At 36.3% G+C, this 23,264-nt stretch overlaps 2 protein-coding genes across 4 annotated transcripts in view; one reads left to right on the forward strand and one right to left on the reverse strand.

Moving 5' to 3' along the window:
* The window catches only part of gulp1a (GULP PTB domain containing engulfment adaptor 1a), a 156,147-nt gene extending 150,531 nt beyond the window's left edge, over nt 1-5,616 (forward strand). For all 3 annotated transcript variants that reach the window (XM_060877144.1, XM_060877145.1, XM_060877143.1), the window contains 2 exons: nt 1,571-1,665; nt 5,378-5,616. In XM_060877144.1, coding sequence (XP_060733127.1) covers nt 1,571-1,665; nt 5,378-5,449 — 167 coding nt within the window. In that variant the 3' untranslated portion in view covers nt 5,450-5,616. The remainder of the gene's footprint in view (nt 1-1,570; nt 1,666-5,377) is intronic.
* A 2,003-nt stretch (nt 5,617-7,619) lies between these two features.
* The window catches only part of col5a2a (collagen, type V, alpha 2a), a 40,071-nt gene continuing 24,426 nt past the window's right edge, over nt 7,620-23,264 (reverse strand). Inside the window, exons 11-54 of the mRNA XM_060877131.1 lie at nt 23,114-23,167; nt 22,932-22,985; nt 22,772-22,825; nt 21,815-21,868; nt 21,598-21,642; nt 21,420-21,473; nt 20,989-21,033; nt 20,845-20,898; nt 20,589-20,687; nt 20,435-20,479; nt 20,229-20,327; nt 19,959-20,012; nt 19,762-19,869; nt 19,612-19,665; nt 19,422-19,520; nt 19,280-19,333; nt 18,918-19,016; nt 18,751-18,804; nt 18,602-18,655; nt 18,444-18,497; nt 18,294-18,347; nt 18,115-18,159; nt 17,826-17,924; nt 17,526-17,633; nt 17,392-17,445; nt 17,016-17,069; nt 16,882-16,935; nt 16,731-16,784; nt 16,443-16,550; nt 16,287-16,340; nt 16,100-16,153; nt 15,849-16,010; nt 15,557-15,664; nt 14,864-14,971; nt 14,023-14,076; nt 13,733-13,840; nt 13,567-13,620; nt 13,329-13,436; nt 12,890-12,943; nt 12,658-12,765; nt 11,957-12,263; nt 11,213-11,391; nt 10,314-10,556; nt 7,620-8,336 (exon numbers count right to left, since the gene is read on the reverse strand). Of these exons, the coding sequence (XP_060733114.1) occupies nt 8,190-8,336; nt 10,314-10,556; nt 11,213-11,391; nt 11,957-12,263; nt 12,658-12,765; nt 12,890-12,943; nt 13,329-13,436; nt 13,567-13,620; nt 13,733-13,840; nt 14,023-14,076; nt 14,864-14,971; nt 15,557-15,664; nt 15,849-16,010; nt 16,100-16,153; nt 16,287-16,340; nt 16,443-16,550; nt 16,731-16,784; nt 16,882-16,935; nt 17,016-17,069; nt 17,392-17,445; nt 17,526-17,633; nt 17,826-17,924; nt 18,115-18,159; nt 18,294-18,347; nt 18,444-18,497; nt 18,602-18,655; nt 18,751-18,804; nt 18,918-19,016; nt 19,280-19,333; nt 19,422-19,520; nt 19,612-19,665; nt 19,762-19,869; nt 19,959-20,012; nt 20,229-20,327; nt 20,435-20,479; nt 20,589-20,687; nt 20,845-20,898; nt 20,989-21,033; nt 21,420-21,473; nt 21,598-21,642; nt 21,815-21,868; nt 22,772-22,825; nt 22,932-22,985; nt 23,114-23,167 (3,765 nt within the window). The 3' untranslated portion in view covers nt 7,620-8,189. The remainder of the gene's footprint in view (nt 8,337-10,313; nt 10,557-11,212; nt 11,392-11,956; nt 12,264-12,657; nt 12,766-12,889; nt 12,944-13,328; nt 13,437-13,566; nt 13,621-13,732; nt 13,841-14,022; nt 14,077-14,863; nt 14,972-15,556; nt 15,665-15,848; nt 16,011-16,099; nt 16,154-16,286; nt 16,341-16,442; nt 16,551-16,730; nt 16,785-16,881; nt 16,936-17,015; nt 17,070-17,391; nt 17,446-17,525; nt 17,634-17,825; nt 17,925-18,114; nt 18,160-18,293; nt 18,348-18,443; nt 18,498-18,601; nt 18,656-18,750; nt 18,805-18,917; nt 19,017-19,279; nt 19,334-19,421; nt 19,521-19,611; nt 19,666-19,761; nt 19,870-19,958; nt 20,013-20,228; nt 20,328-20,434; nt 20,480-20,588; nt 20,688-20,844; nt 20,899-20,988; nt 21,034-21,419; nt 21,474-21,597; nt 21,643-21,814; nt 21,869-22,771; nt 22,826-22,931; nt 22,986-23,113; nt 23,168-23,264) is intronic.

Raw genomic sequence — 23,264 nt, forward strand, 5'->3', positions numbered from 1 at the left:
ATTAACATTATTTACATTTACATTATTTACATTAACATTATTTACATTGACGTTATTTACACTGACATTATTTACATTAACATTATTTACTTTAACATTATTTACATTGACATTATTTACATTGACATTATTTACACTGACATTATTTACATTAACATTATTTACATTAACATTATTTACATTTACATTATTTCCTGTTCAGTGTCACTAAATGAGGATGAGGTTCACTTCTCAGTCTGGTTCCTCTCAAGGTTTCTTCCTCATATCATCTCAGGGAGTTTTTCCTCATCATTATCAAATTTAAGAATTTAATTGAGTTACGGCCAACTTGGCTAGGTCATTGAGCACAGAAATATGATACACAGTGGCACTGATAGTGACATTAGAGTGAAATTTGATGCTTTTGAAGCTGGTCCTAGCAGAAAAACCCTAAATTTGCTACTTGCAGCAGTAGTCACATGGTATTGTGGGTAATGAGTAATGCTCATTAGGGGATAAATATAAATTTCAATTTAAAAAAATTCCGTTGTTAAAGGTGAAGTTTAGTCATAATCGCATAGATAAATTTGTTAATTTTAAATACAAATATGCAAATCATTCTGAATATATATATATTATGTTCAATCTGAAGCTGTGAAACTGTTCTGCGAAATATGTGCATTTCGAAAGAAAATGAAGGAAGTTCAGAATTTATGTAAATGCGCAAATATCAAATAGAATTATGAGCCGTTACGTCCAGTCTTTGGACAGTTAGTGCTCTAGTTAAAACCTTGACTGTTTTCACAAGCATCAAATATATTCTGTTTTTATAGTTTTTGGTTCGTAACCCAGGTATTGATTTATCATGCCTTGTATCATTGGGCCTTTTTACACCCGGTCACTTCACGTGTTGTCTCTGATCCGATATCTATCTGATTTGTTAAAACTGTTCCATTTACATTAGGCCACATAAACGCGTCTTGGCGAATCGGTTATCGATCCGATCTTTCTACTCCCGCACAAAATGCTAATATATTTTACCTCATTTCCGAGGTAACTGAAATGGAACACACTTTGGTGTGTGCGGTTTTCAGAACGCGATCAAAAAGAAGACGAATAAAAAAACTGGTTACGACGTTTATGTTACAAAAAACAGTGTTTACTGTTTGCTGCGTTTTCGCTGACAGCAGCAGCACGTTTTAAGATCCAACGAGAAGCCTGGGTGAAAGATCACCTGCGAGTGATGTACCTCCGTTTGGGAGGAGTATAGTGCTGACGTATGTGGCTTGAACAACCACATTCATTTACACCTGTCCAGTTTCATCTGAAACACGTCCCAGACCACCTCCTGAAGGGGTTTGTACCATCGGATTTATATCCGTCTCCAAAACGTTTCGGAGGGCATTTAGACCTGGTCTTTTTACCATCGGATAGATATCGGATCACAGAAAACACATGAAGTGACCAGGTGAAAAAGCCCCAAACTTGTCAGTATGTTTGATGACATGTCTATGTTGTTTTGAGACGATGTCCATTGTTAAATGCGCTTATACAAATAAATTTGGTTTTGAATTTGTGTTGTGTCCTTCAGGAAGGGACCTGTTTGGGGCCGAGCCCTTCGACCCTTTCATTTGCGGTGGAGCCGACTTTCCCCCAGACGTCCAGTCGCGGCTGGATGAGATGCAGGTGACTGCATGTCTGAATTATGGACGGATAATTGTACAATGATGGGTTTATATATAATTTCACCAAATGGACTGATGTACACGACCCGACGGTGCACTGGCATTCGTATCAATCAGAGGAAAATTCCTTCCAGCGTTTCTCCATAGCCGAGTCATGGATCGTTATGAGGACCTGACTTTGGCACACTGGCTGTAATTAATCTGAGCATGTTGTCCCAGCTGTGTCGATCCTGCTGTGACTATGCTGTGATGTATGAATTTAGCCCTGATCTTGACCTGAACACCAGCTGTACTGAACAAAACGCTGTTGTCTTTGATTTAAAGGAGCAGATGTATATGTTTAGGCCTATGTTTAACCCCTTTAAGTCTCATGTCAATGCAGAGATCATCTGTCTTCCTGAGGATATTGTTGTGTACGCTTTATTGTTCAAACTAGACAACAAAATAATTAATAATAATGATGTGGCTTTTTTTCAGAGAATTTTGACTATGGGAGCAGATAGGAAATGGTTGTGGTTAAGAGAAACAATAATTAAAGGTTCATTGTGTTTGAGAGGTCAATAAATATAGGGTTTAAGATTAGATTAAACAGTCACAACTTTAAATTTAACCAGATAAACACACACATGCTGATTGACAAATTACATCTTAATTACATCAAATACAGCCTGTTAGCTAATGTTAGCAAAATGTTAGCACAGCATCGTTTTGGCTCTCTGTTGATGTTCTTATCTCTGTTAATCTTTTAGGTTTCTACAAATTGCTCAGGTTTGCTCAGTTACTGATTGTAGTCAGTTGTGTGTTACCACATTAACAGCACCAGAGGTAGATTATATCAGTTAATCTTGAAGAGAAGTTGTGTGAATGAAACATGCGATGAATTTGAGTATCACACAAATAAACCACCAGAAGGGGGCGCTGTCTTACAGCACGGCTGGGTTTAAATTAAGCCATTAGATAGACGCCTTTATTTTGTCACATCTACATTACAGAACAGTGAAATTCTTTCTTCACATATCCCAACTTTGGATGTTGGGGTCAGAGCACAGGGTCAGTCATGATACAGCACCACTGGAGCAGAGAGGGTTAAGGGCCTCGCTCAAGGGCCCAACAGTGGCAGCTTGGCAGTGCTGGGGCTTGAAACCTGATCCTCTCAAGAACCCAGAGCCGTAACTGCTTGAGCCACCACTGGCATGAAAGGCGTAAACAAAAAAAAGTGCCTTTTTAAATTGCAAACAAGCTGCATGCATTTTTGTTGAGACTCACAGCTTGCTGAAATATGTGTGCTATCTGCTGGAATTTTTTTTCTCTCATGTGTTATTTGCTTGTAATCATTAGCAGTTTTTACAGGTATGAAATCTGGATTATAACATTTTGCTAAATAAATTCCCAGCTACCTGCATGGAAACTAACCCTCTGCTTAGAAAATGCCACTAGAAGTGAAACCATTGGATACAGGACAAAAACGTATGTCTAGTGAACTTATAAGAGAAATAATTTACTTAGATTGAACAAATATTAACAAAAGAGTAGCTTACTACCTCGTCTGCTCTGCTCATTATAAACGTTATTAATTAGTTCATAAATGATAAATAAATTCCCCAGTACAATAGATTAATAATTATTCCTATGAGCCAGATTTTTACACCTCTGTTTTCTTTCTTTTTCCTCTTATCGCTGGCAGCGGCAGAGATGGTTTGTATTCTTTCATTCTTACATTTAATTTTATAATCCATTCACTGCAGTCAGGATGTCGTGAACGTTTTTATAGACATTTTAATTTTTTTATTTTTTTTTTTTGCACATTTTTTTGTTTTTTTTTTAAAATTACATTTTTAGAATTTGGTTTTTCATATTGTTTTGCTAGTATAAATCTTTGTCCATACAGTTGAGGTCATTAGTTTACTTACTGAATTTGCAAAATGTTAAGAATTTAAAAGAAATAAGAAATAGTGTTTTATAGTGTCTGTTGGAAAGGGTTATGTAGAAGGTGATAGAAAAGTGTCTGAAAATATACCATATTACCAAAATATACCAATATATCAAAAAAAAACCCATATACTTGTTAGAAATGGCAAGAGAATATATATATATACATATTGTTGCTGTCAGACAGAATCCTCGTATCTCCAAAACCGTTATTTTTCAGGAAATTAAAAAAACGCCGTACCTTATCTGCAGTGCACAGGGTTTAGTCCGCGTTGCAGTGGATTGTCTTGCGCTAAATTCCTGTCCTCAGACGAGCACCAGAACTAGCGGGGGTCAAGATTTTTTTTTCTTTGAGCCCAGTGTTTTGAAGACATTTACCTCAGAAGACGTGTTGATTCGTTGCGACTCTTCTTGAGGAGAAATATGACGTGAAGCTCTCACACGGAGTGAGGAAGAGGTGGACAGTTGAAGTGTCCAATGGAGTGATGAGATTTGCGCTCAAGATATTTTCAAGACTTTAGATTGGTTAATAACTTGTAAAAATAACAGACCCACGTGGGGACTGACCAATAGCATCGATATGTGAAAAAATATGAAATTGACCAAATTTGGACATACGAGGTTTCCGCCCGACAGCGACGATATGTATATATATATATATATATATATATATATATATATATATATATATATATATATATATATATATATATATATTCACTTCTGAGTCTGGTTCCTCTCAAGGTTTCTTCCTCATATCATCTCAGGGAGTTTTTCCTTGCTGCCGTCACCTCCTGCTTGCTCATTAGGGATAGGGATAGATATACAGTACGGTATCATAAATTTTAAGTTAATCTTTTAAAATTAATTTTAAACTTTAATTGTATATATTTTATCCTTATTTTTTCTTCTTCTTCTTCTTATTATTATTATTATATATTTATTTCCTTTTCTCTTTCTTCTGTTTCTATACTTCTGTAAAGCTGCTTTGAGACAATGGGAATTGTTAAAAGCTCAATAGAAATAAACTGAATTAAATTGAAATTGAATTGAATATAAATATTTCTTTATTGCTGTTGGTGATGTTCGTACTGCATTAAATTCGCCATATTATTTAACTGACCTGTGTAATATTTGTCATGCTCTATAACTTTTGTAAATTATTTTTGATGCATTTATAATTAAGATTAATCTGTGGAATGAGTTTTCTTTCTGTCCTGTTGGAAGTCGTTCAGTCGTCAGACTCACGTTTCTTTTTGTAAGACAAAAAGAAAATTTTCCTTTTAAATAAATCATTTAATTTATAATGCATCTTATCTTAAATCTTAGCCACATAATTTTTGTATGTCATTCTTAGATTATAGGGAACATCAGCTCTAGAAATTTAATCCACACCTTCTGACCAATCGGATTCAAGAATCAAACTACTGTAGGTGGATTAACTCTGATGTCCAAAAAGCGTTTAAATATATAAAATACATGCACAGGGGAATTTTGGGTATATATATATATAAACGGAAATTTGAGTTAGTTATATAACCTGTGTATCAGAGGAAAGTGATAATGTCATTTTTGTGAGTTTTTTGTGAGTTGTCTCTTTGTTCAATTCTTATGTTTAGCCGGTTTTAATGAAATGTTTTATTGTTACACATCATTTAGATTTAATTAAAAAAAAAACGTTAACCATTATATTTGTGTAGATTTGGCTTTGCTGACACTCCGCTGCCTCACAGCACTATATTCACCACCTTGTCTTTTTGTTTTGTTTCTTTTGCTTTTTCCAGGAGGGGTTCAAAATGGGACTAACAGTAGAGGGCACTGTTTTTTCCCTTGATCCACTCGACGGTCGCTGCTGATGCCAAGAAGACATTTCTTTGTTTCTTAACTGTTTGCCCATTTGTATGAAAGTGCCAGAGTTTTGGGTCTACAGTCAAGTTGTCAGTGTTTTCACCATGAAATTTGTATGTATTTGTATTTGGTATCTGGTTTACAAAAAGAAAGTATATTAAAAAGCAGAATGCAAGATCACTATTTTTGTATGAACTGTAAAATGTTCATGGAGTTTGGTCACAGAAGTGTGTGTGTGTGTGTGTGTGTGTGTGTGTGTGTGTGTGTGGGGCACTTATACAGTAGATAATAAAACCGACGGTACAACCTGACATGAAGGCTTCATAATACACCATATTCTGTCATCTTGTTCACATAGATGTTGATCTCATTTTATACAGGTGTTGCTTTGTTCTCACACCAGACAAAAGTCCACTCGATGACGGCATGCAGCATCGTTTTAATCAACACACATTTACAAGTTCTGTAATCTCAAACCTACACTTTGTTAACTATAGATTACATTTCATTTTAATTTGTTTTCCTTGTTACTCTCATCGGAATCATTGTAATATTTTCTTAACTGGACATTAATATTTTTGATGGATTTTATAACTCCAGATTGTGTAGCTAGATTGTTTGTGTAATAACGTGTACTTGTACTGCATATTAATTTCGTATTATTATTATTATTATTATTATTATTATTATTATTATTATTATTATCTATTTTAGTATATTCTTGCACCAGAAAGCACTTTGAAGAAAGAAAAAAAAATTCTGTCCATATATTGACCTGTTTTATTTTTCCTTTTGTTCTGATTGTATTTTTTTACTCTGTATGCAATATTTTAGACGTTGCTGTTGTAGTCATTAAAGACAGTAATATGCGATTTCTGATGTTTTTTGCTTGTTTGTTTGTTTGTTTTTGCGTATTTTATGCCCCGAACATCCACAGCACAGTTAATGATGCAGTTTATCAAAAAGCAGAGCTTTATGCAGATGACGTGAATGTTGAATGGTTTATTTGGGTGTGACATGGCAAAAATATTTCACAAAGTTCCACAGAAATCCTGAGTTTCTGCTTCCTTTCTCTCATTATCACATTTTTAAATGTTTGATCTTGTTGGCATCAGTCTGTCTTGTCAAATTTGCAAAGCGATTCTTTGAGAAATGAAACGTTTCGAGTTCTTTTCTCGTGACGGAAGCTGAGCAGGAGTTGTGCATCCTGTGTCTTACGGAGTCATCTTGGATCGGTCACATCACCGGAATGATGTGAGTAAGATTCTTTCTGTATAAATCTTCTTCGTGGCCGAATCCCTCCGTCGTTTTTTATATTAAGTGTATACAAAGCATATATTAAATAACATTACAAATAGTCAACACTGATATTTCATTAAAATAGCTCAGATTTTAAACAGTACAACACACAGACATCTGTGAATAATATATTTTAAAAGTACATTAGAAATTCGGAGAGTACTTATAAGCGTGAACATGACGACGACTGATCTCTGATGTCAGCTGAAGGATTTTCAGTCTTTTACAAGCAGTATTTAAAAGCAACTTAGAGAAATCCTGGAAATGTGAAGACGCATCATGTTATTTTTCAAATACGTACCAAATGCACCAATCATATGAATATACAATTCAGTTTATTGTACTAAAATTATTTCATGCATCAAAAAGAAATGAATGTATAAAAAAAGAGAAAAAAAGAAAATAGAAAGTTGGCCTTACCAGACATATGATTTAAATTACAAAGCAATATACATATTCTACGCAACATTATTTTTAGAGAAGAAGAAAGTGCAAGGCTGGTAACATAGAACATGCTTTAGGAATTAGAGCTACTTAATGGATAGATTATGGGTTATTCTTTATTATCTATAATATTGTATTTACAAAACATGCTCAAGTTCTGCAGTAGTGGATCAGTGTGGTTAAACCCCAGAACATAAAATTTGGCACAAGAACAACCCATGAAACTATAAATCATGATAACAAAAAAAAATCTATATAATGTCACGTTTTTAATGATACGCTGAGTTTGTCAGTGTTGAAGAGATTTTATTTGCACCCCCTCACCCTGCTATGTACCTTATTTTTTTTTTTTTTTTTTTTCCCTGGGAGAAGTGTCGTGACGTCGCGCCGCTGACTTGTCCCAGTTTGTAAAGACGAGGTAGCTTACGCTAATGATTCAATGTATTCAGTATTTAATGGTCAATTGCATTCAAATGTCATACAATGCAAATGTAATAGAATAGAGATATCAGTTTTAGGAACAGTTTTCAAGAGAAACCGCTTATAATGCCATAAAGCATTTCACCAAAACACAAGTTTTTCTCTATAGCACCATGTGATTTGTTTAAAAAACAAAAGTAAAAAAAAAAAAAAAAAAAGTATCAGAAAAAATGTTAAATGTGTTTAATTTCTAAACTGGTCGAGTCCTTTCAAACTGCTGGAATAGATGTCGGTCTCAAACAGCAGTTGGACTGGAGTTCACTAATCTGTCCTGGTCAAGCCAAATATAGCCAAACAAATGCACTTTCTTGTTTTAATAGTTTAATTAAAAACCTGCTAATAAGGGGCCAGTTATTGGAAAGGAACAATAAATATCCTGCTACAGGGCCGGAACAGTCCACAGTACATTATGTACAAGGCTGAGCTTGTCAGCAGTCAGTTCAAGAGTCTCAGGATTCTCTTCAATGCATCTTTGCTCAATTTTTAAAATGTTTTATTTATTATTATTTTATTATTATTTTTTTTCTACAAAAAACAAACAGGCCCAATATCGATGCCAAACTCTTGATCCGGGCGACCGACGTCCATGGTGGCGATATCCATGATAGGTAACCTCGCCGTTTTCTGTGTCCTGTACTCAAATACAGTCTTTCCCCACTTATTGTTCGCTTGCTGTGAAAAATGAGAAAGAAAGAGGAAAAGCATTTAATCAGTGAGACTGAGCACTGAAAATTCATACCTCATATATTTTAGGTAATTTAGTTTATAAATCTGTGTGTAGAGATTTCAGAGTATCGTAATCAAAGACAAGTAGAATTCACTGCCTCGTTACTCATTTGTACGCTGCATGTTATCTTAAAGCACAAATACAACAGGAAGGACGTTAGTTTAGACACTCGACCTTGTTAAAACCTTGACCCTTGACCCTGAGCCTGGATAAATTTCAAGTAGTAAATAAATTTCTTTCTTTATTGCCTAATATAATTTCCAATCTCACTCACTCACTCATTTTCTACCGCTTATCTGAACTACCTCGGGTCACGGGGAGCCTGTGCCTATCTCAGGCGTCATCGGGCATCAAGGCAGGATACACCCTGGACGGAGTGCTAACCCATCACAGGGCACACACACACACTCTCATTCACTCACACAATCACACACTACAGTCAATTTTCCAGAGATGCCAATCAACCTACCATGCATGTCTTTGGACGGGGGAGGAAACCGGAGTACCCGGAGGAAACCCCCGAGGCACGGGGAGAACATGCAAACTCCACACACACAAGGTGGAGGTGGGAATCGAACCCCCAACCCTGGAGGTGTGAGGCGAACGTGCTAACCACTAAGCCACCGTGCACCCCATATAATTTCCAATAAATAAATAAATTAATTAATCTACTGATATACTAGTATATACATTATACAAACACTAGAAACAACTAGAGGCATAAAATCATTTTAGAGCAATGCTATAAAACACAAAGGAACAGATTCAGATATTTAACTGTAAATAAATATATTCAGAATATTTTTAAATTAACCATCATATAAAGTCTTAGTCATGATCATCATATTATGTTCACAGATATGTTTCCAAATATTTGACAGTTTAGAAATCTGGAAACAACTCACATTATTAGTGTCTGAAACTCTGATCCTAACTAGAATGATAAAAGTCAGCAGAATGTCAACTTTTTACAAGATGATATTTCTTGCACTCAGATTTCTGCTCTTTTACAGCATATTTAATCTAAGACGGTGTTACAAATGCTGCTTCAGATACTGCTGGATTTCTACACTGATTTATTTGGTAATTATCATCATTCTTATCCTATAATCTGATGTCATCCACATACTGAAGCCCTGACCTGGAAGTTGTGACCGAGCGGGAAAGTTTTCACCTTATAACTCATTATTTAAACATATTTTATTTGTTATTAATTTATTTGACATTTAATGTTAACTTTAACTCAACCCACAATTTATCAGTGAGACTAATTTAATGAATATTACCTCCTTATTTTTATTCCACGTGCTGCTTTACAGAAAATAAGCCAAACGCTGCTTCAGTGGAATTCAGCTGGTGCTCTTGTCTAACGCTCGCTAATTCATTTATACGCTCAGGTACGTAACAATGTAAGTCACGGCTACTAAATAAAAATCTATCAATTTAGGTTTTATGGGTCAAAATATGTTGAAATTTTATATTAAATTAAAAATGAATTAAATGAAATAATAAGTAAAAATGTATAGTACAGCAAAAACGTAGAACTTATTAGCAAAATGGTCTTCAGTATCCTTAAGCTTCGGGGTTTACTTTGGTGTATCGTTTCTTTTACGTTTTCTTCCTCGTGTTTTTTCTCACCAGCTTTGGTGCTATATGAATAAATGGGACTGTTATTGCAACTAAGACAGGTAGTGACATAGAAGTGTGGAGTAGCCGATTTCTGAGAGATGTCTCGGCATGCTGTCTAAATAGCACATTAATCTGCATAGAATTAAAAAAATATATAAATTTCAGGCTTAACTACTCACTACTAAGATGTTACTCACACCTGATTATATATATTCTATGCTCGTAATTACGGGACGCCATGGTGTTGGAAAATCAGCTTAAATTTGGGGAAAAAAAACCTGGGCTAAACTTACAGAGCAGCCGTCCTCCAAGACGGTGTATCTAAAACGATTATTTCCCTCAGCTTTGAGCTCTAAGTCATTGGAGGCCTTCAGAATGACTGCTTTCTTCAGGTTGCCAGTTGCTTCATCTTTATAGCCCACAGAGTTCTTGCAGTGGTACGTGATGGTCTGTGAGGCTTCTTTGGAAAGCAGCCGAATGAAGGTCATCTGGACAGTGACTGAGTTAGCTGGCTGGTCTTTGTTTCCATAAGTGAACTAAAGAGAAAGCAAGGCTGATTTAGATAATAGTTCATCAAATATAACGTAGAACTTCATTTTGCTCTCATAGCAGGTCAGAAACATTTGTTTAATTGAATGTCAATTTTGTGTAATTTACACTGTAAAATATACAGTGGATTTTATTTAAGGCATGAATCTAAAAAAAAAAAAAAACAAAACAATAATATTAAATAGCACAATTTTATGTGCTAATGCAATTTGTCAGATTAAATGCATATACATTTTTAGACTTAAAATAATAAAATAATTAGCTAGATTATAGAAATAAATTCAAATATTTATTTGACTGTGAAGAAACATTAGAGATAAATGTTTGTTGGAATATCATAATATTTGACATAAATCCAACAATAATCAGAATTTTGGGAACGTTCTTCAGTAATATGCTTCTAATTAGGGTTTGTAATGATTATATAAAATGTAATGAACGCATGTATGGTTTCCTTTTGTCACATAACGGATTACTCTTATAAATCATAATGACACAAACTTTATTTACCACAGTTACTAAAATGTAAGTTATTCATAAATCTATATAAGGTTTTGCCAAAACAGCATTTTTTATTTTTTGCCTTTATATTTTCAGCCTTAAACTAGACTGTGTTTAGAGTTAACTATAAATGTAAACTCACATATGTTCCACCGCTCATGGTTGCAAACCACACTGGTTTGTTTCCTGGAGAACTCCACCACGATTTGCGAGGTATGCTGGAAGGTTCAGCTGAGATGCATGTTTCTCCGGTCTCCATATTACAGTATACTTTAATGGCGTCCTCTGAACTTCCTTGGTTTGGATCCACCCAGTATTCACCTGTACATCACGCAATAGAACATTTTATATAGAGAACATTCATTCACTCACTCACTCATCTTCTACCGCTTATCCAAACTACCTCGGGTCACGGGGAGCCTGTGCCTATCTCAGGCGTCATCGGGCATCAAGGCAGGATACACCCTGGACGGAGTGCCAACCCATCACAGGGCACACACACACACACACACTCATTCACTCACACAATCACACACTATGGGCAATTTTTCCAGAGATGCCAATCAACCTACCATGCATGTCTTTGAACCGGGGGAGGAAACCGGAGTACCCGGAGGAAACCCCCGAGGCACAGGGAGAACATGCAAACTCCACACACACAAGGTGGAGGTGGGAATCGAACCCCCAACCCTGGAGGTGTGAGGCGAACGTGCTAACCACTAAGTCACCGTGCTCCCCAATTATAGAGAAGATAAATATTAAAATAGATTGGGTAAATTTATATTCAAAATACCTTACAAAATATAAATTGGAACTTGCACTATGATATTATTAAAAAACTTTTAATGGTTTGGTAGTATAGAGTGTGGCCCTGCGGTTGACTTACCGCTCTTTTTCAGCGGATAGCACTGCTTAAGGTCCTCACATGTGCGAGCAGGGTGTTTCTTACTACCATCAGGGCTGCGCATGCTCTCGATTTGGCTGCTGAGAGCCTTAAGGGTGGCCTGGACTCCTGGGTCGGCTTGGAACATGTCTGTTGAATTAGATTTAGGCAGAGCCTCATCCTCTGGGAATTCAGGAGGAGGAGGACCAGCATCGTAATCCTGAGGACCTCCAAACATATCCTCCATGGCAGCAACTGGTGGTCCAGGGGATCCAGGTGGACCTTGAGGACCTGGCTCTCCGGGAGGCCCCTGAACGTTAAAAATAAGAATTTAATTAGGCTTAATTATTTTATAAAGAATAGATATACCGTTATATTGCTATATATATATATATATATATATATATATATATATATATATATATATATATATATATATATATATATATACAATATTGTCACACTACCTTGAAGAAATTTAGGACTGGCTAATAGTTTGTATGATGGGGTATATGTCATGGACAAATGTCCAGTTTAAACTTCAATTTATAATTGAAGTTTATAATTATACCAATTATATTTACCAATTAATTATCATTTTTATTCTCATGCCTAATGGACATCAGGTTCATTACTAGTGTTGGTGCATTTACTGGTAACCCCAGCATTAACACCTAAAATACAATAAAAGCTAATGTACATGCCTCTGGTCCAATCTCTCCAGTTAGTCCTCTTGAACCAGGTGGTCCCATTGGTCCAGGCTGTCCAATGTAACCCTCTTTACCTGGTGGTCCTATTGGTCCAGGGGGTCCCTACAGTAAATTCAATTGAAATAGTGAATAAGTCATTAAATGTATACTATTTTTAGAGTGTATAATTAGCATAATCAACCTGCAAACTTACGAGTCAGTTAGTAAATAGAGAAAATGCACTTACTCGTTGACCACTGGGCCCAACAATTCCGGGTAGTCCTTGATCACCAGTGGTACCCTGATTATACAGAACATTAGCTGTTACAGTTTTCCAACTACAGAGTTCAAACTACATACAAACTACAGTCTACAGCTTGAACTTTAACACACTTTTGCACATTTGCATTCCATCCCTCTTGTGACCCATCGTTTGTCTGTATGTGTATTCAGAGCCAGTGAGCAATGTACTTTCAAAATAATAATAATAATAATAATAATAATAATAATAATAATAATAATAATAATAATAATTGATTTAATGCATGATAAGATAATTGTCATTGTTAATTAATTAATGTGTCAATGCGATAATAACATGTTAATGTACCAAGATCTAATTCTTTTTAATAATTAGTTTTGACCTAATACATGGTAATAGTGTTATGAGTTGGAAAAATATTTACAGGTGATCCAGGAAGACCCTGAAGACCTGTGTATCCTCTATGTCCCTTCTGTCCTCTATCTCCATGATCACCCAACTCTCCTTTATCTCCTCTTGGTCCTTGAGGTCCCTGTCAATGGTAAAGATCAACTTAATGCTATGCAGTCCTTCATAAAAGAAAAAAAAAAAAGAAACTAGAAAAGAAGAAACAAACAGCAGCCACATCACATATAAAAACATCTGTAATAAAATTGGTTTACTTGGAGTCCTCTCTTCCCAGCTGGACCTGGAGGTCCAACAGGTCCTTTTGAACCCTGTCAAGAAAGTTTATATGAATATTAAGGGTTAGTATATAGAATATAAAACACACTGATAGTATTAATACAGAATTTATTTGGAATACTGTAAAGAAAAGATACCACATACAACATCTCCTCTCTTTCCAGGGCCTCCAGTAGAACCAACAGGGCCAGCAGGTCCAGGAGCTCCCCTTGGCCCAGCCAGTCCTTCTGGTCCTGAATCACCACGGTCACCCTACAGAAACAATCATAGTTTTATACATATATATATATATATATATATATATATATATATATATATATATATACTTGAAAATCCCAGTTCTGTTGATTGATGATTGATTAGAACTTATCACCCCGTATGTACAGTAAGTGTCACAGAATTAAAAGTCATTAGCAAAGCTGTTAGAAACTTACTCGTTCTCCTATAACCCCTTCCTTTCCAGGTGGACCATCAGCTCCAGCCGGTCCCTATTAAGAAAATAGATAATAGTCTCCTTACAATCTTTTAATAACACAGTGTGAAATCTGTCATTTTCTTTTAGGTCAGTCTTTTGGGGCATTTATGGTTTAAATAACTTGAAACCAGAACAAGACTGCTAGAAAACTCACAATATGACCACCCCCAAATTTTATTAACATTTGCTAATGTGAACTGAAAAAAAAAAATAAAAAACAGATATTTAAATGAGCAGTCATGTCATGCCCCAAATGATGTCTGTGCTCTAGGTCTGGAGAAGATGACCAGATCTTGGTAGTGTTTTGTTCTACCAGGCTGCTAAGACCATTACTGTAATTCTACTGTCATCCAGAACTATTGCATCATGCTAGCCTTCAGCATTTCAGTGGCCCTGGATCATGTTTAAACTCATGTTTGAAGCCTTATTAAATCTAAAGAAAAGTGTAGCCTTTAGCTTGTAGCGTCCGAAGCATCTCAGAGGTTACCTGGTATTACAGTATGTCGGTTAAAGTACAATTTTAGTTAAAGTGCAAGTTGCATTTGTTTTTTTTTTATCAATACAGTAAGCACTAGTCATACGCTACAGAACCTTTTCATGACTATAGTCAGAATTATCTGTTTTCCTTGAACAATGGCTCATATTTCAAGAAACCCAAAAAAAGCTAATGTTGCGGATTTGATTGAATCGTGCTAATGAGACATTCTGTTTACGACTAGCAATATTAAGAAGAAAAAAGTTTTCCTGTAGTGTTAACCATGATAGCATTTTATTCATGTGAGAATAAGGATTAAGCTTACATCAGGACCAGCATCACCCCGAGGTCCATTAGCACCTGGTGGTCCAACTGGCCCGGAAGGTCCTTTGTCTCCTGGAGATCCTGAAGTTCCTGCTTTACCTGGAGGACCCTTAAAAAGATACATACATTAAAATATACAAGTGAGCCCAGGACAAGCATGAGATCTCATTCCCTATAATCACACAGGCCAAAAATTGTCATCGCCATCCCGTTATGTGCATTTGCAAAACAGTTTGAAGAATTTAAAATTAAACTTATGTACCCATGTTATCTAAAACAAACAAGCAAATAAATAAATAAATAAATAAATAAATAAATAAATAAATAAATATTTAAAAGTCCCTTGCTACTTTTAATTGCTTGATACTTGCTAAATTAGAATAAAATAAATTACCTATTTACATAAAGCGAACTATTAAACTTCATTAAACTATTAAACCAAAAATTTTATAAAGAAGTTATAATGATATCTTTGCAAAAATATTTTTATGATTATACATATATTCTTTATAGAAATGGAATGTACATCCCAGGTACATTAGAAAACTTCTAATGTCTGATAACGTTAAAAATCACTATGTTTAATCTGCAAAAAGTAACTTTACTCTGACTTCTGGAATGTATTATGTAACATCTCCCCTTCATCATCATTTACACATTTATTGTTGTTCTTCAATATGTATAGGACACTTACAGCTGGCCCAGGAAGTCCTAGCAGTCCACGCTCTCCTCTCTGTCCAGGAAGACCAACAATTCCTCTTTGTCCTGTTGTTCCAGCAGGACCTGGTGGGCCATCAGGACCCTAAACAGAAGATTTCGTGACGCTTTTGTCTTCTTTTACTTTACATAACCATTCAGCGTAATGCTTCTGAAACTAATACAATCTAGTGGATTAGTATAAACTGATATTTGTGTAATGACAACCTAATATTACTCCTTGATTAATTATTATCATTTATACATCATTAGCTTAATTATAAACTGACAGTTGGTCCATCTTCCCCAGGGTCCCCCTTGTCTCCAGTGCTTCCAGCAGGCCCTGGTTGGCCTCTTTCTCCTTGGCGTCCTGGTGGTCCATGATCTCCACGAAGTCCAGGTGGACCTTCTTTTCCTGGAGGACCAATAGGGCCCGGCTGACCAAGAGAACCCTAATTGACAGAAAGATTCACTCAGTACTTTTGAATTATTTGTATTTTAAGCAAACAATGTTTTAACTCTATATTACTGGCATACTCACAGGTGGACCTTCTGTACCGACTTTTCCAGCAGATCCAGGAAAACCAGTTGGTCCCTGGAAAATGAAGTAGAATTGTTGGAAATTTGCAGCTCAAAATAAAATGATAGAAGTCTTTAGTAATCTTTATGCTCAAAGGAAGAAATGGCCCTAAGCAGATATGTTTTTTTTCATGCATATGTATATTTACAGGAGCTCCTTGTGTCCCTCTGCCACCCTTTGGTCCAGCCACACCCACTGGACCCTGTAAACACACGTTTAAGCATGATCATTTTCAGACAAGTCTAATAGGCTTTAGTATATATATATCTATCTATCTATATTTTTTGTGCATTAAAAAACATACCATAGGGCCTGGAGGTCCAGACAACCCCTGATGTCCAGGAGATCCAGCATCACCTTTCTGTCCTGGCTCACCTGGTTCTCCTTTCACTCCAGGCTGACCATCAGGACCCTGAAAATTGACAAGAAACCATAAATGTGTTAATGTACTGTCTATTCAGTTCATTTTTTTTTCAGACAGACTATTGACTTTTGTCACTTATTTATTAATGTGGTGTGTGGAATCAATACCAAAATGGCTGTGCTCCAGAGTATGATATTAGCATTAAATCATAAGTTTAAAAAAACTTACAGGTGGTCCAGGAAATCCTACAGCTCCTGTAGGCCCAGGTTCACCACGAGATCCCTATAATAAAGGTACAATATTTACTATGAAATATGTGTTCATATTTTATGAAATACGAGTATTAATCATACTATTTAAAGTGAAAAATGTGACACACCGGCATTGCTCTTGATCCTTGAGGCCCAGGTGGTCCTTTAGGACCAGGTTCCCCCTTTAAAAAAGCATATATTAGATACCAATTGGTACTCATGGGGTATAGATCAGTATGTCCAGTACTTCAGATTTATATACCTTTTCACCACTCGGTCCTGGAGGTCCTAGAGGGCCAAGTGGTCCTGGCAGTCCCTGTTAAAGAAAGATAGATTATGTAATCATCACTTCATGTAGTTTGATAAATGACCTAAGAAGGTAAATACTATGTCAAAGGCTGGGCAAGCTTATACAAGCCTCCTAAAGAATGTCTTTATCAATGTTCACTCAGCACACAAACTGAGCCAACATTCACATCTGGCTTTATGTCACATTTTATTATGTTTTTCCAATAATCCTTGATTATTTTTTATGTTAACTACTGCTATGTACATAAAAGGGAATTCTTCAAAAAGCATGAATGATCATGACAGAATAAATTGAGATATATAGGTAGGAATAATCTGGTTAATCTTACTCTTGCACCATCATTTCCTGGAGTACCCTCTGAACCTTTCTCTCCTACTGAACCCTGTTGAGGTAAAAAAAAAAAAAAGGTATATATTAGCACATAACATATTTGCTTAACTTGTGAATAATTGTTTTACTTACTCGATCACCCTTAGGACCAGGAGGGCCCGAGACTCCTCTTTCTCCAGGCATTCCTTGAAGACCTGGAGGACCCAGATCACCAACAGTACCAGAAGGCCCTGGACTTCCCTGTGAACAAAATGAGAACAGTGTTTTAGCAGAAGTAAGTGTATTTTCAGACACATCACAACACCGCTTATTAAGTACATCCATTTTATTGGATATAAACCCTGTGTATTAATACGATTTAATTATTGTCATGTGGTCACACGTGTGTTTGTTGAAGCAGCTCAGCCAGTCAGAATGTAACATCAGATTTACTTTTGGCCCGTCGGGTCCAGGTGTTCCAGCGATACCCTTGGGTCCTTGCAATCCAGGGAGTCCAAGCTCTCCTCTTTCTCCTGGAGTTCCACGCTCTCCCTATTACATGTATACATGTAAGCTTAATATACCTGCATATATATTCTCTCTGCCTGCTGAATTTATACACATATATAATGTGCCAGATTATCTTTGACATAATTTTACAAACATTTGACAAATCTCAGTCTACAAGATTAATATTTATAGCTTACTTACAGTAGGAATAATAAATTAGAACTTAGCTCACCCTCGGTCCAAGTTGTCCCACAGGGCCTTCCTCTCCAGGAATGCCCTATAGAAGGAAACAGTCATGTTTCATATTAAAATCTTTTACTAGAAGACTAAGGATAATAAATAACTGAGACAGAAAAATCTTGTGAATTTAATATTTTTTTCCATTCATGTACTGTAAGCATATTTCCTTACCTGATCGCCTGGTTTTCCTCCCTCTCCAACTGGGCCTGCTGGTCCAGGCAGTCCCTGAAGAACAATATTAAAGTGGTTTTATATATAAGCACAATCATTAAATTCTGCATTTTAACCTTCATCATTAAGTAGTTACTATTAATTGTTTACCTGGAAGCCATGTGTTCCAGGAGGTCCCTGTTCTCCTCTGTCACCTGTTGGTCCCTGTAAAAATGAAGTAAAGCATCCAGTACTGCTGGTTATTGCTGGTTTTTACATTATTTAATGTAGGTTTAATAGAAGCTCAGAAAGCAAAATAACAAACTTACTGGAGGGCCTGTGGAACCAAGTGGCCCAACCTCTCCTTCTTTTCCAGGTAAACCCTACATGAAAGCCAAGATTGCGAGATGAGATGATTAAACATGATTTATTTTGCTTAAAAAAAGGTGTCATTGTTATTATTATTGATGGTTCTCACTCGCTGCCCTGGAGGTCCTGGTGAGCCTTGTTCACCTGGTTTGCCTGGATCCCCCTGAATTATGCCATAATGCAAAATTAGATTTCATAGAGAATGTGAACAGTCACAAAGTGTAGGCTATTAGGTAGTTTTGTTTAATCGTACAATATTTTGATAATTTGACTCACACTGAATCCCCTGGGGCCCGCGAGTCCCATTGTTCCTTCTGGTCCTTTGGTTCCAATAGACCCTGGAGGTCCTGGACGTCCATCTTCACCTGTTGGACCCTAAAGGGAGCACAGAGAACTTTTGGCTTAGTAATCACAAAATATATTACAAAATATGTAATCTTTTTCACATCGGTGATGTTCCTGCAGAAAAGCTGCCTTAAATATGAGAAACATAAAAAAAACTAATGCAAGCAATACACCTAATTAACCAAAAAAAAAAGATATATATATATATATATTTATATATTCGACCAAATTTAATGTAGACCAAACAAGAAAAATCATGCAGAAAATGGCTGTGAGATTTTGGCCAGACTTACTGCAGGTCCTAGTTTTCCTTCGGCACCTTGAACTCCAGGAGTGCCAGTCAAACCCTGCAAGTAAATTAGAACAGCAATACATCAACACTAAATCCATCAAAAAGGAAGCAATGAGATGTAACCAAAAAGAAATATGTTTTACCCTTGCGCCAGGGAGGCCTGGTTCACCTGTTCTTCCAGGATCTCCAGTAGAGCCTTTGGGCCCGGAAAGTCCTGGTATTCCACGCTCACCTACTGTACCCTTTGGTCACATTTGATTGACAATGATTATATTTTTTGTTGGTGCAGTATTGGGGGATTTTATTACATCATGCTTTTGATTATTGACTTACTTTGGCTCCTGGTAATCCATCTTGACCAGGGAAACCACGATTTCCAGGAGCCCCCTAATATATTAATGAAATAAACCACAAAATGTAATTTTATCTGGCCAGTTGTCATCCTTAAAATGTGATAACAAATAATAAGAATATCTGACTCACTCGCTCACCAACAGGCCCAGGTGGACCTATAGATCCAGGATCTCCTCTGAGCCCCCGTTTTCCCTCTTCTCCTTGAGGCCCAATCACTCCCTGTGCTCCTTGAGGGCCCTAAAATATGAAGCCATACTTTCTTACCTTTAAAGCTCAGATCTAACTTTTTTATTAAGTCAAATAAAGAACAAAGAAAAGCGACATACTTGTTCTCCTTTAGGTCCGGCTTCTCCTTTAAATCCAGGAACCCCAACATCTCCCTGAAGAGAGGTAAGGTTTAATTGGAAATATAATCTGCAATGAAGTCCATATCCTATTGATGTTCAGGAAGGTCAAAAATACTTCAAAATATTTAGACCTCCGTTTAATAATGTGTTAGGAACTGTGGTTCTGAATGGAAACAGGTGGTTAAAACATCTCAATATATGAATGTTTAATTTCTGCAGTACAATTTCAAATGTAAACGTATCACTTACAAGTTGACCTTTGATACCAGGCTGCCCAGTGCTTCCCTGAGGTCCTGGAGGACCATGTGGTCCGGGCAAACCAATAGGCCCTTGTGTTCCAAGAGTTCCCTAGAGAAAACCATTATAATATTTGGGGTTTGTTTTTGTAGGCTTAAAGTCATAGTTTTATTTCAGACACACCACATAACTGTAATCATAAATACAGTTGAACATACCACGGGGCCTTTGGCACCTGGACCTCCATCTGTACCCATTGGGCCCTGTATTGTTCAAGAAGCCATAGAGATACATAATAAAAAAGTAAGATGTTAATGCATGAGATCAATGCGTATTTGGTGAGAATAAAAGGTAAATTGACAGAATACAAACTTGTAAACCAATTGGTCCAGATCTGCCCTGTGAACCAGTCTCTCCTCTTGGTCCCTGTGGTCCTTTAGGGCCTCTAACTCCTGTAGGTCCTGGTTGACCCTATTAAACAAGATCGCATACAGATGCATATAAATATATAACCATTTGGAAGGAGTGGGGGCAAGATACTACATATATAATAACATATACTTGTTTGGGAATGTTTTGTTTTATTTCTGTTTACAATGAAGAATTACTGTTAGTGGTCATCACTTACCTTCATACCTGGTGTTCCTGGATAGCCTGGTGATCCACTGAGTCCCAAAGGACCCTAAACATTATTGAAAATTCAAAGCTTATATTTGAAATTCAAAGCTTTATTTGCTGTCATAAATCTATTAGTAAATCCACAAAGTCATACCATTGGACCTGGCTTTCCAACATTTCCTTGAGCACCACGCATACCCTAAAGTGAATAAATGAACAAATTCATATTAAAAGTAATATCTATTGTCCTAACTCGAGCTAGAGGTTCCTTTAATATGAAATAAGCAGTCATAGTTAAGAAAACACAAACAGCACAAGATGCTAAATGTTGCAAATCTTCAGTAATGATTTCACTGTTTTTATTACTTAGAAGTGACAAACAGCTACGCTGGTATTAATATACTTATAACAAGTTGGTACATATTGCTAGCCTTGAGTAACAATTTCATTAAGTTTACTGATTAAAAGTAATGAACAGCTTTGCTAAAATTAACAGTTAGTACAAGATGCTAATCATGACTAGCCAATAATAATTAGTTTGTTTTTCCATTCAATTCTCTCATTGTTCTTTTTCGTTATACTCACAGGTGTACCACTTGGTCCTGGACGTCCTCTCTCTCCTGCCATGCCCCTTGGACCCTGCGTTCGAGAAATTAGAGATTTTTAATCTGGTCAAGAAATGAAAGTGCCATCCACACTCTGTACTGCTAATTGATTCACTTCATCTGTGGAAAGATTATGTGATAGTTTGAACTTGGTTTACCATGGGGCCCGGAGCACCCATTGGACCCGTTCCACCAGATTCACCCTGAGGGACAAACAAATGAAATGTTAATAGGAGAAAGTTCAGCAAATATTCTGGGTTTTATTAGACCGTAATGTAATCAAACATAATCAAGCTGCTTTTTTCTTGGCCAAACGGTTTAAGTGCTAGAGACCTGTTAGAACATGAGAGAAAAATCCTAGTGAACAAATTATACCTTTGATCCAACTGCTCCCCGTTCTCCCTTTTGACCTTCTGGACCTTGGTGTCCCTGTAAAACGAACAAGACAGGTTTATAATAGAAAAATCTGTTTTAAAAGATGATTTTTTAAGCAAACTTAGTTTCATGTAGAAGTGGGAGAAAGTCACACACGTGCAAGTCACAAGTCAGTCTCAAGTCATGAACGTCAATTCAAAGTCAAGTCGAGTCTTTTTTTAATATCTGTCAAGCAAGTCTCAAGTCTCAAATTTGCGACTTAAGTCGGACTCGAGTCAAGTCATATGACTCGAGTCCCCCATCTCCGGGTTCATGTTCTACGTCTAGGCTACACATAATGCTTGAATTGTCTCCTCAGATGGAGCTCAATGGAAAACAAAAACCGTCGTTCATGTTTGAGTGATCTCAATAATCAATATCACAATATTATTGAGAATAAATTTAAAAAAGAAAATCAGATTAATAAAAAGATCTTCAGGAATGATTCATCTTTCTTTTGAACATATGGAACGTTCCAAATATTTCATGAGATGAATATGTTTAGGTAACGGGGTTGAGTAAAACTAATTTTATTTATGATATGATTTATAATGTTTTTATAATATTGTTGAAAAGAAACTTTCAAACGTAATGGTATGGTCTCACATAAAGTTCCAAATTTGAATAATTTTATTTATATTACAGTTATAATGGTCTGTAACGTGCAAAAGTGAAAATGGGACTCTTGTGTATGTTGTATGTCTTGTATGTTTAATTTACAAATATCTGACGAACGGTATTAGCCGACTATACATGCACTCACCCATGACATCTAGGATATTACTAATTTAAGTTCAAATGAAGATAGTAAGCTCACTTAATAGGAGAATAAACCAGATGAGAGAATGCCTGCTTTGGTGCATAGTAGATTAAAGTTGTGGTTTGAGTGACATGATAATATCCAAACATTATACTCACTCTGTGACCTTTCAGGCCTGGAGGACCTGGTGTCCCAGGAAAACCTCTGGCTCCCTAAACCCAGTGTTAAAACAAATCAGATCAGTGTCTGTATGTCATTATAAATATCTCTCAAATAGTAATGTGTAACTGCAAACATGACAGAAGGTTTAAACCATACAGCAGATCCTGGGAATCCAGTCTCTCCTGCACTTCCTGATGTCCCTGCTTCTCCCTAGATAAGATAAGGTGATTTTATTTATACTGGAAATTCTTTACATTCTAATGTTATGCATCAATGAATCGTATAGATCATGGCACACGTACAAGCTTACAAAAATCTTATGTAAATGTTCTACTCACATCTTCCCCTGGCTTTCCTGCAGGACCTTCAGGTCCCCTCTGACCAGCAGGACCCTAAAGATGAAGAAGAACCTTTATGAGATCTGTGGATTCACTGAAACATTTTCCGTACAGTAAGCATTTATACATACGTATATGATGAACGCAGAGA

Source organism: Tachysurus vachellii, chromosome 8, assembly GCF_030014155.1.
Source record: "Tachysurus vachellii isolate PV-2020 chromosome 8, HZAU_Pvac_v1, whole genome shotgun sequence".
Lineage (NCBI taxonomy): Eukaryota > Metazoa > Chordata > Actinopteri > Siluriformes > Bagridae > Tachysurus > Tachysurus vachellii.